General features: G+C 41.2%; 1 protein-coding gene across 21 annotated transcripts in view; it reads right to left on the bottom strand.

Moving 5' to 3' along the window:
- The window catches only part of Kif21a (kinesin family member 21A), a 115,741-nt gene extending 102,912 nt beyond the window's left edge, over positions 1–12,829 (bottom strand). For all 21 annotated transcript variants that reach the window (XM_060388797.1, XM_060388798.1, XM_060388801.1 and 18 more), the window contains exon 1: positions 12,653–12,829. In XM_060388797.1, the coding sequence (XP_060244780.1) occupies positions 12,653–12,696 (44 nt within the window). In that variant the 5' untranslated portion in view covers positions 12,697–12,829. The remainder of the gene's footprint in view (positions 1–12,652) is intronic.
- Positions 12,830–13,068: the final 239 nt, after the last annotated feature.

Here is a 13,068-nt window from a genome sequence, read left to right as displayed (position 1 = left end):
AGACATACCACCAATCAGTCGCATTTCTTTGAGAAAAGCAAAGAGTGACCTAGACAGGCCAGCTTCTCACTGAACAACGGCACTCCATAGGTATCTTGGCCTAGTACTGCCGGCTTTATGAAAAGGTGCCAGCTGCCCCTGCACACACATTATAAGGCTACAACAGAAGCCAGTCAGACCATTATTTTTATATTTATGCAAAGGTAAGCACAGTTTAGACGTGACCAAAGTTTTCAAGTTTCTCTATTAACTCTAATCACTGAATATTAGAAAACGAATGTCACTTCATTTTATTAATGTTAATGTTTTTGTTTTCCATTATCAAGGTCCATTCAACTTGTTAGTGAATTTTGTTCAAGAGTACATGCGTATGGTTGTCTGTGTATGCGTCTCACACTATTTTCATATCAAAGTCACAGCTTCTTGATTTCAGGAGACTTTGATCCCAAAATATACTACAGCCTACAGGGTGCCAGACACATGCACACATTCAATAAGTGCAAACAATATGAGATTTTAACACATTATTCCTTTAATTCTCATAGCAAACATATTCTGTATTGTTTTCATTTATTTCGCCCACATAGACGGTCCACGTTTATGGAGGCACTGCCATGTCATTTTCACTTGTAGCACTCTAGGGAAATGGGTGAAAATCTTGGGACATGGATGAAAAGGTCTTCACCCACCTTAACAGACTGTACTGAGTCATCTCCATTCATCTCCAGCCCCTGCTGCTTCTGAACAGGAACAGGTGTCATACATTAAGAATGAGCAAGGCTGACAAGTTCATTGAGGCTCCAACCCCTCCTAATCTTGCCTAACGAGCATTACCGTGACACCAACCAAATTGATAGATCACAGCCACTCACAAATTCAAACATCCTGATGCCATTGTTTAAATAGAATTAATGTGATCCAAGTATTAAGAGATACCAAATGCCACAAATGTAAAAGTCCAAAATCATCAATAGTCTTTGAATTGTTCAATGTTGAGATCAACAGTCATAGAATACATGCGAAAGATAGAACAAAAAAAAATGAAGATATGATATGCATAACAAATGAGACTGATTCTCCAACCAAGGACCATGCATGGATATAACCTAGAACCCCTGCTCAGACATAGCCCATGACAGCTCAGTATCCAAGAGGGTTCCCTAGTAAGGGGAACAGGGACTGTCTCTGACATGTACTCAGTGGCTGGCTCCTTGACCACGTGCCCCCGCCACCCCAGAGGGAGGAGCAGCCTTGCTAGGCCACAGAGGAAGACAATGCAGCCAATCCCGAGACCTGATAAACTAGGGTCAGATGTCCTATCAGTGGACTTAGAGAGGGGCAGGGAGGAGATCAAGGAGGGTGGGTGGGGATTAGGAGGGAATGAGGAAGGGAGCTACAGCTGGGATACATAGTAAATAAACTTTAATTAATATGAAAAATAAAAATTTGGGAAAAAACAATATAAAATTATGAAGTAAAGCTAACTAAGGGAATTTTACACTCAAAGACAAGAACTGAATGGGGAGAAGGGAGGTGTAAGGTCCACTTGTATAGAAATCAATTTTAAAGTAAAGCCAAGAACAACTAGGATGTACTGCCAATTAAAGGGTCCGTTGGCAAATGAAAGTTCAACATGTAATACATTACCGTATTGTGCTGCATAAATTGACAGTCAAAGATGTAGATGTCACATTTGCGTTGAGGAAGCTTACACAACAGGCCAAACAGCCAAGAATGAGATCTGTAATCTCAAATTCAATGGGTCATGCACAACTTCCATGCTGGGACAGGACAGATGCAAGCTAGGTGGACAAAGGCTGCTGGAACCAAAGTTCCCTGGACTAAACTGAGGTGGAAAGTTAAGGAAATGCCTTAAAACATTTCTTGTTTTCAAGGAACATAATCTAGTTAAAATCCTATATTTGGCTCACCATCACTGGTTTAGAATAATATTTAAGGACAGTATCTATAATACCCTGATACAATATGTCTTGATCCGGGAATAAGTGAAAAGTTCAAATTAATCATCAATTTTCATATTTCATTATCATCTTTCTCTGAACAGCATGCCTACTCAGGGTGAGCAGCATCCCCAACCTTTGACCCCCAGGAAAAAGTCACTTGTAAAGCCACTGCCAGTAAACATACATCATCAGCAATAACAGGAGGTAGCACAGTTCCTGAATTTATAGCCATGTTAAACAATGCTTGCTGATTAAATTACTGCTTAATTTACTGAATTTAATATCTATCATTAAATTATTGAAAGAAAGAAGGTAACTTATCTTTAAAATATGCTTTCTTAATACAAGTTTCTGGCAAATTCTTATCCACTCTACAGTGAAAATGTCAGACTCCAAAGGATACATGCTGATTATTACTGAGGTGGGAAAACAGAGAAACACATATGAAAATAGACTGAAAGAGATAAACCAAAATCCTAACAGTAACTGTATTAGACAGGGAGCTACAGCACATTGTTTTCTTCATCAGCCCTCAGTGCTTTTGTTGATGTGGTATGACGTCAACAATGGAGAAAAATGAGTAAAATAATTTCTTTATAAGATTAAAAACTGACTTAGAGATAATCAGATGTGAAAGAGCTACTGACGCATTTCCCGTCTCTAAGTACAGATCTTTGAAAATGTCCACAGAGAGGGCTTCCCATGGCTCTATCTGTGCATCTCATCACAGCATCCTCTCCAGATACCAGAGAAAATGGACACAGGAAAAGTGCGTTTATGAGGGCGAGTCGAGCAGCTCAGAGGCTAAAGGCACTTGCTCAGGAAAGGCAATCATTGCCCAATCCTGATCCTGAATTTGGTTCCCAGACACCGTATAAAGTTGGAAGGAGACAACTGACCCTACAAAGCTACCCTCTGATGTCCACCCAAGTCTCCAAACGCATCATTTATACACACGCAATAATACAAGCAAACGAACAAGCAAAAAAGAGTAGTGTGACACGGGTATCTCGGGCCCTACTAGTTTACCTCCTAAAGTATTCTTGAATCTATTGTACAAGATCCATGAGAAAAAATGTTGCCAACATCCATGAGAAAAAAGCATGGAAGAAAAAAAAAACATTAGCTATAGTTTCAAAACTCGGGGGTAAGCCATCCAAAAAGAACACTCACAATTTTATTATCTAATTTCGTCCCTATCCTCTTACATTATGTGAAGCAAATTAACAATAGTTCAACTAAAAAAAAAATGTTATTATGATAGTTACCTTTCTCTCTCTCTTTTTTTTTCTCTCTCTCTCTCACACACACACACATACACACAAACTATTCAAAACTATGCCAATTGAAAGAACTAAAATTGAGTATAATAAACTCGTAAAAAAATAGATATAGCAGAGTAGGATGGTATGTGGTTATGTATTTAAAGCTGGGAGGCTAGGCAGGGAGAGGTTTAGGATATATTTATGCATTGTTGTACCATTCGCAGTGATAAAAATAACCAAGAGAACAATCAAGAACATCACACAGTGATGCATCACATCAGTGCATCACACAGTTACAATGACTAAGCTGTTCACTAGAAATTGTAATACAAACGACCTAGAAACCCTACCAAATTCATCTCTAATATCAATTTTGCATCTATGGCAAACCACTTTCCAAGCGCTTTTACATCTTCATCTCTATGATCCTTTCCTAAATCCCCTGAAGTAAGTGAGGAAGCTACCTAGCCAAGGCCAAGTTCGTCACAGGAGAGAATCCCGACGTCAACAGGTATCTGATCATCTATCACTGGATAGATCCTATTGTTTCATTTCCTTACTAGCACTTACTCATTAACATTTACTATCACAATATTTTACCAGAACATAACTGACATTCAAAAGTCATGTGATGAATAAATTCATTGTGATACAAAAAGTAAAGACGATTAGAATGAATACACTGAGGACAGAGATGCTCTGTGCCTTATCGCCACACTGTAGTAATGGACTATAGCATCTTTCCTATACAGAGCTAAGCCCTCTTATATCTGCTGGTTGGAAGGAAACCTCTGAGATTCACAACACTAGTTGGCTTTGTACCTGTATACTTTGTTGTATATATACTGTGTGTGTGTGTGTGTGTACATATAATTTCTTCACTATATGCAGAGATCTGTGATACTTTCATGGCTAGTGACAGGCATGTCTTTCCAAAGTTGAGAATGATATCTAATCCAAGAGCAAGAAACAAACCTTGGCCTACCATTGGCGTTTTAGTGGCTGATGGAGACCATGACTCTTATTTATCCATAGCCAAGCTGAACACTTTTCTTGGTCTTTGCTCTTACTGAAGCTGAGGATGTTGCCAAACAATCACCCACCTAGATTAACCCTGAGGTCAAAGTGTGGATGACCTCTGAACATTTAGATATCTATTTGATTTGTGTCAATAATAACAATGATCTCCAAATATTCCATTGTAATAATGCTGTCAATATAATACATTACCATCTTCTTTATAAAAGAAAAAAAAAGAGGGAGTCAATATTCTATTGTAGAGGAAGGGAGAAGGTATAATATGAAAAATGAGTGTGACCCTAAGAGACAGTGACTCAAAGGCTCTCTATAAAGGGATACATACATTTTAGATGAACAAACTCCCCTTTCAACCAAACTTATTCCCTCTGAAATAAGATTGAGAAAAGCGGAAAGGGTGAAACAGGCTGCAACCAGGGCGCTTAGAATCGGGCTTCCATCTCTGTATTCAATCTCTACAAAAGGACCCTACCCTCTCCCATTCTACTCTCCAGCTATGCTCCCTGAAGTAAGATTATTACTGGAAGGTGTGATAATTCTTTAGTATATTGGAGGAAAGGGGAAAAAAACAAAACAAAGCATTTATGAACCAAGATGGGGCTTAGGCGGTAACATATGCCCCAGGCCTAGAATTCATAGGGGGTGAAAGGTAGGCATGCTTTAAGTTATTTCATAATTAAATTATTATTTTATTTAAATTATTTTATAATTAGCTATTACATTTATATGGCCATTATGAAAGCATCAATATGTTAGATGTCAATACTAAATATACTTTGTATGATTTTTTTTACAACACAAGCTTCTGAGATTGTTTATATTTTAATAAGTAAGAATCCTCTAACTTCCATTTTTTTTTCCAGAGCTGAGGACTGAACCCAGGCCCTTGTGCTTGGTAGGCAAGCGCTCTACCACTGAGCTAAATCCCCAACACCCCTCTAAATTCTAGAGCCAAGTTTCTGCCACTAAGGTCTTTCTCACCTTTGCAGGGTCTCCTTAAACTTACTAGTCAAGTCTTAAGAGTTGAGGACTCGTGAAGCAAAAGTAATGGGCATCAGTAGTGGAGACACTCGTCTACCCATTTAAGGTTTCAGTGTATGTCCAGTGTTAAAACGATGGGTGTTTAACGTTATCAAACATGTGATATTTTATTTCTAGGTGTTTCAAGGAAAACACAAAGTTCTAAATCCATGGTGCCTGTCAACAGGAGACTGGATCTGACAGTGTGTGGCCTCAGCTAGTGCCTCCTCCAGCTCTGAGCCACCACTGTTACCTCTGAATAAATGGCCTCCTGACAGGGCCTTCCTGTTTTAAAGTCTACTTTGCTAGCAATTCTAGTAATACCAGAACTATGTTTAATGCATAATTTCAGTGATTTCAAGAAACAAATGGCAAGTGAATTTTAATGTAATTCTTAAACATTCAGCAACACCTCATAATAGTCATGGAGTGGGCATAATAGTCCATTCTCCGACTTGACTGCCCTTTGCTTGAAACAAAGCTGCAACCACAGGAAAGCTATTTTAATACTCTGAGAAGATTAAATAGTTAATCCACAGCAAAAAACCAGATGAAACACAGTTCATAAATATCCTATCCAAAGGGAAATACCAAAATACCAGCAAATTTGCTGCTTATGATTAGAACTGTACTAATGTATAGTATATATCTTTTTTGCCAATATGCACCTTGCTTCTTAAATGAAACTTGAATGATGCCAGATCATGAGTGGCTTTGACAGGAAACAGTGATTTCTAAGCCAGAGCCTCACAGGCAAGCTGTAGTACGTCTTACGGAAGAACGTCCATGATAACGAGTATTACATTCTTTGGAGGAAAGCTTGGTGAGAATTGAAAGAGAAGATTATGGGATTAACCTCCAGGGTAATTTTTGTTTTCGTGGCTTCACTAAACTGAAAGTCCTGGTACATGTTCACTACCCCATAATTACACATCAGAGTAGTAACCAATTAGCAGATCAGATGGTAGGAGTGTGAGCAGCAGGACAGCAATGATAATTAAATATGAAGCCTGAAATCCCGTGCCATCCTAGATAATACGCTCTTTCCCACCACACCTGTCACACTTATGTGCGGGTAAGTTTTTGTCAACTTCACACAAACTCCAGAGTCACCTGGGAAAAATGAACCTCACTGAGGAACAACCTCCATCAGGCTGGCCTGTGGGCATGTGTGTAGGGAATCTTCTTCATCAGTGATAGATTGGGAGGGCCCAGCATACTCTGGTTGGTGCCTCCTCTGGACAGCTGGCTCTGGGCTGTGAAAGAAAGCACGGTTCCTCCACAGTCCCTGCCTCTGCTTCAGTTCCTGCCCGGGCCTTCCTCAATGATGGACTGTGATCAGGACGCATCAGGCCAAATAAACCCTTAACTCCCCGAGTTAATTTTGGTCATTGTGTTTATTGCAGCAATAGAAAGCAAAGTAGGGCAGTCATTAACCCATATTTGAAGAAAAAGAATGAACCCATGTTTTATATTTTTGGTTGTGAGCCTAACCTTAACAGAAAAGTCATCTCTCTCCAGCCTTAACCTACATTTTATAAATAAAAGGATTTCATTGACTGTCAACTCATATCACCTATCACCTTCTCTCTCTTTAGTCTCTTCTCTTTCATTTCTAGTATTTCCAAAACCAAAGGCTTACAGGGGAAATGCTCATTTTATCAAGTAGGATACATTACAGATAATGTCCTCCCTAGCAGACAGGCTTTGGAACTTAGTTTTTCCCTTAGATCCAGAATATGCATTTTTAATAACTGTTTTTTTAACAATGGATGAACTTTTCAAACATTATTTAAAAAAAATAAAAGGAATAAAAAGCTCAATTACATCAATTGTCTTTCATTTTCACTCTGTGCTGTTTGCTCTATTTTGTGTTGGTACTGTGAAACCAGCAAGCATGTGGCTCAAGCGCGTTGATGGGCAGGCAGTGAACACACAGGAAACACTGAATGAATATTTGTTGAATCAAAGAATAAACAAATACGCAAACATCAAATGTTTCCATGTCAAGAACCTGCCCAGAAGTCTTTAACCTTGGCATCTTCTAAACAGGAAACTGTTTCAGAATACCTACTTCAGATGTTACTTTGTGTTCCCACTAGCGATCTTTACTGGAGTTAATAGGTAAAATGTAACACTTGGAAATACAATGGAGCTGGAGAAGTCTGGGTTTGATTTCTAATCTTGAAACTGACTTTACCTAGTGATTTCCAGATTCATCTTGCTCCCACACAGTAAAGAGGATGTCTACCCAGGCTATCGCCTAGAAATTTTATTAGCCAAAAAGTAAAATATTCATTTATGTTATAACCAAGGAGGTAAAGAGGTAACAACTTAAATGTTTCTTCAGTAACAAAGGTAATTTAAGTAAATAGATTATTAGAAAAAAAAAAAAAAAACAAGTTTGAAGTTCTCAAAACAGTTCTTTCCTGTCAATCCAGAGGCATCACCAAGGCCAACAGTTTGTATCATTAACCAATGAAAGTCACATTTAACAGATGGCACACACAAAGGTTTTTATAATCTTCATAGCTTCCATTGCTACCTCAGTGTGGGGGAAGCAGAGGAAGAATACAGGAAGATCACATTGCAAATCAGTAATGGAGACAGACACACTTGAGGCTGACTGTCCACCCCAGCCCCTTAGGTCAGCTGAGCAACAACACTTCATAAGAGTGGTTCAGGTCAGGTGTGCTGGCTCCTGCCTTTAATTCCAGCACTCAGGACAAAAGAGGTTGGTGTCGGTGAATCTGTGAGTTCAAGGCCAGCCTGGCCCACAAAGCCAGTTCCAAACCAGCCAGAGCAATGTTGTGAGGCCCTGACTCGAATGAATGAATGAATGAATGAATGAATGAATGAACGAATGAACAAAGGGCAGTGGTGATGCATGCCTTTAATCTCAGCACAGGAGGCAGAGGCATGTGGATCTCTGAGTTTGAGGCCAGCCTTGTCTAGAGAGAGAGTTCCAGGATAGTCAGGGCTACACAGAGAAACCGTGTCTCGAAAGAAGGAAGAAAAGAAAGAAAGAAAGAAAGAAAGAAAGAAAGAGAGCGAGAGAGAGAGAGAGAGAAAGAGAGAAAGAAAGAAAGAAAGAAAGAAAGAAAGAAAGAAAGGAAGAAAGAAAGAAAGAAAGGTAGATAGATTTAATGTTATACACTAATCCAATATTAGAGCCCTGGCAAAACCAAGCAAAGAAATTTAAGTTGCCATATATGATTATATGAAAACATAGTGGTCCGTTCTGAATCTCCATTATTAAGCAATCTTAGAGAATTCTGCAAGCTAAGGTTTTTGAAAGGGAAAAAGTAACAAATTTATGTTAACATTTAGAGGAAGGAAACAGAAAAGGCCACATCAACTCACAAATCCTTCCTCTCTTGCATGAAGAATCTTAAATGTTTAACTGATTTTACAATTTTTAACTAAGCAAATAGTCAATTCAGTATATGACAACTGAAATAATAAGAATAAAATGTGTGCTGTTTCAGTGTCCACTTTTGTATAAATGCCATCTACCTAAGCCAGCCATGTTCTATGAAGTAGCATTCTACATGTACATATGTTCCTATGGGCACGCATGTACATGTGTGTGCATAGAACCACACAGAAAGCAAATGCTCAGTACTTGGCATATTCTCTGTCTAAGGTATGTTATGGTGAGTAGTTGTACTTGATATTGCTTCCTCGTGTTTAAATCAGAGCAGCATCACCAGTAAACATGAAAGCCACACATGTTTCTATAAAGTTTCTACTAGTCACATTTCTAAAGAGAAAAATCTAGATGAAATTAAGTTTAAGATTTTATTGAATTCAATGTGATTCAAAGTATTTTAGCATGTAAACAAGGTAAAGTTATTGAGATAAGCACTTTCATTTCTCAGACGGGAACCCTGTGTATCTGCGTTATTGCACATACTAATTTTAACACAAAAATTTCATCAGAAATACCTTATCGGAATTTAGACTTCATAAACTTTCCAGCTGAAGAAGTAAATCCATATAACTAAAACAGTCAAGCATGCGGAAAGGTTTCTAGTAACTGGATCAAATTTAAATTTAAATTTGGGCCAATAATATTGCTTGGTGGTAAAAAGGTATTTGCAGTCAAAGCTTCAAACCTGATTTAAGATAGCACCCCAGAACCTATATGGTAGGAAAGAGAAAAATAAATCCCACAGATTGTTTTCTGATTGTCACAAAGGCGTGCATGTGTGTACACACACACACACACATACACACACACCAAAAATAAATGTAGAAAAAAAGCACTCAATTTAAACTTCAACTTATGTAGCATTAACCATGTCAGGTTTTTAACTGCCTCATGAGATGAACATTAGGAGTATCTTCTGAGTCCATATCTTTTCTCAATGAAAGAGAACCTACAGACAGCTCAAGTTCCAAAATTCTCTCAGAAACAGACTAAAAAACATTCTCCCTAAATGAGAAACTTTGTGTTCAGCATTTTCCCTCCCAAAGGTATATGTCTCAGGCACTTATTTTGCCAAACCTCCAATAATATCAAGACTCTGGGCCCAACAAAACACAAACACCTAAAGGAGGCTTACAGCCAAGTCTCCATCGCCTGACATTTCCATTATTCATTAAACAACAAAGACAGGACAAATGCCTCTGTTCATTTTGTGTCTAGACACAACACTGGCATAGATTTACTTCTGCTGATGAAGTTTTCCACAAACAGGAGGATAGACTGGGTTGGAGGACACTGGAAAAGTTAAGTTTGTATCGTCTCTTTGTGAATGCTATCTTCTCTAGGATATCAAGACACAAAGAGTCAGCCAATGCTATTCATTTGTCATTGACCAAGCCCAGGATCAGGAAGAAGCAAGTGACATTTCAAGCTGAATAAAACTTGGCAAGGCATAGTCTTGTCTCTCGCCTGTACAGGCTTCAGTGTTAAGAACCTGGGCTGGGCAGGGCATGGTGTTGTGTGCCGTTGCATGCCCTTAAACCCAGCACTCAGGAGGCAGAGACAGGAGGATCTCTGTGAGTTCAAGATCAGCCTGGTCTACAGAGTGAGTTCCAGGACAGCCAGGGATACACAGAGAAACTCTGTCTCAATAGATAGATAGATAGATAGATAGATAGATAGATAGATAGATAGATAGTGCTGTTTGGGTTGGAACCCTGTTTCTGTCACTTGCTACCAGTTTAATTTTGGAAGGTTGACTTCATAATCTTCCTGTTCCCCATCAGTAAGATGGACATAAAAATAATAGTATTTAAGTCACAGATTATGGAGAATGAGATTATAATTAATATAAAACATATGAACACTGTCTTGACTCTGATACATGTTATATGTGCAACAATTGTTACTAGTTTTAACTCAGAAATCAGGATGACAGACAAGACAGAATGTTCAATTCATATTTTATCAGTGAAAGTCCTTAAGCCTGTGGTTCTCAACCTGTGGATCGTGACCCCTTTTGGAGTCAAACAACCCTTTCACGGGGGTCACCTAAGACCCATTGGAAATCACAAATGTTTAAATAAGAATTCATCACAGTAACAAAATCACAGCTATAAAGTAGCAACAAAAATAATTTTGTAGTTGGGGGCCATCATAACATGAGCGCGTGTCCCACGGAGCATTCAAAAGGCTGACAGTCACTGGTCTAAGTACTTAATAAATATTATAATGGTAGGTGGACGTAAGCTATCTCAGCCTATATAAAATAAGTTTAGAGAGTTCCAATAAGAGAACAACACATTTAATGAAGAAAAACAAAACCCCAGATTCACCAAGCTGAGCCTTCACAATGTAGGCCAACAAGTTCTGTTAGTTTTCATAGCCACCCCAATGGCTCGTCCCTGTTATCCTGGCATTTGGAAGGCTGAAGGACAGATAAACCTTCTCCTCAAAAATCAGACCCGCATCTTTCACCTGGGCTACCACACATAGTAATGTAAGGAATTTATCTGTCATCACCACCTTAGGCCTATTGACCATTGTTCGATTCCACTGGAAGCAAGATCACCTTTAATTTACTTCTGCTGATGAAGTAAATTTTTAATATAATGGTCAACAAACTAGCCAACGGCGTTCTGGAAGATGCACACATTAAAAAAATAAATAAATAAAATCTTTATTTTAAAAAATGGCTTCTTACAAGCAAGTTTTCTGCTTCCATTAACATTTTGTGGTTTTGAAATTTTTTTTCACCATTCATCATCAGAGCTCCTCATAAAACTGGATCATAATGGCCTTCCTGTCTTTTCATTTCTCTGGCCCTGATGCACTCATTAATTCATATTTTAAGGCCAAAAGAGAGGTAATAGGATGGATAGGAAAAACAAGCTCATCTAGTAATGGAAAATAGCCCAGGAATAACAGAAAAGGAGGATAAAATTTTTCAAAGTTTTACAAGAGCAGAGTGTAACGAACGGTAAAACCATCACCTCCATTGGGTGTTTATTTCATTATTCTGCAAAGTAAAGGAATCAAAATACCTTCCAATTTCATTTTATTCTTTAAGACAATTAAAGAGTCCGGGCATCTAAAACTGCCATTTCTGCAAAGTCAATAATTTGTAGTAATAATAATAATAAAGAAAAAAAGATTCGTCGCTAAAATAACCATAGGAACTCTTACATTATGTAACTTTCAATATTTTCAACAAAGAAGGCGTTTACTACCTCTGGATTTCTCTGAAGACAGGTTGTCTGGTATGTAAATTGTAAATGAGTTAACAGTATTTCATCAGAGCGACGGAAGCCGTGCACTTGGTCTAGGATGAATGCTTCATTAATTTTTCAGTGTGGTGATGCTGCAGTTTTCCAGGGGCAACCGTCAGCGTCCTCCCCGCGAGCATCAAACACCCATGTCACCACCAGCCACCGCGACCCTATAACGCACCCAGCGTTTCAAAACCCACCCCCGGGCGTGTATGATGTCAACATCCAGCGCGCCTGGGGTCGTGCCTCCCGGGCTGCCCACCTAACCCCTTCGCCTTGCTGACGTGCTCTGCCCTCTCCAGACCCCCGCGGGTGGACGTGTCCCGCAACGCCCTCCCCCAGCGCCACACCTGCGGGGCCAGGTGCCGCGCCGCGCGGCTCTGCGGGGCTGTCAGCGCGACGCTTTGTCTGCGGCTCCGGGGACAGACAGACAGACAGACACCCCGGGCCGACCTGCGGGGAGGGCGGCGACCGGCGGGGACGCCTGGCGGCGCTCACCCGAGGGCCGAGCGGGAGGCTCCGGCTCCGCGGGCGGCGCCCGAGCCGCGGGGAGTGCGGGGTGAGGGGCGGCCACCGCCGTTCCCGGAGCGAGCGCGCCGCCAGGGCCCGCAGCCGGGCAGCCCCGGCTTCCCCTCCCTCCCTCCGTCCCTCCGTCCCGCGGCTCACCTGACAGCCACGCGCACCGAGCTCTCGTCCGCGGCGCCCAACATGCCTGCGGCCGCCCGGCTCTCAGGGCGCGGTGCTGCGCGCTCCGGGCACACGGCGGCGGCGGCGGCGGCGGCGGCGGCGGCGGCGGCGGTGGCGAGGACTCAGCGCCGCGCTCCAGCCATGTTGGGCGACTGAATGGAAAGGTGGCGGCGCGGAGGCGCGGGAGGGGGCGGTGACTCGGGGCGGCACCGCCCCTTGCCCCCGCTCGCCGGGCTCCGCGCTGCCCTGCGTCAGCCTTGGCCGGTCCGGTGCGCCCCGCCCCGGCGGCACGGTCAGGCAGGCGGGACGCCCAGCGGAGGCGCGCCGACCCTCCCTCCCTCCTTCTCCTGCAGCCACCTGCCCCGGCTGCAGCACGGACCTTGACCCCCTCTCCC

Source organism: Meriones unguiculatus, chromosome 8 (genome assembly GCF_030254825.1).
Source record: "Meriones unguiculatus strain TT.TT164.6M chromosome 8, Bangor_MerUng_6.1, whole genome shotgun sequence".
Classification (NCBI taxonomy): Eukaryota; Metazoa; Chordata; class Mammalia; order Rodentia; family Muridae; genus Meriones; species Meriones unguiculatus.
Note: the sequence above shows the minus strand (reverse complement) of the source record. Positions and strands in the feature narration are given on the sequence as shown.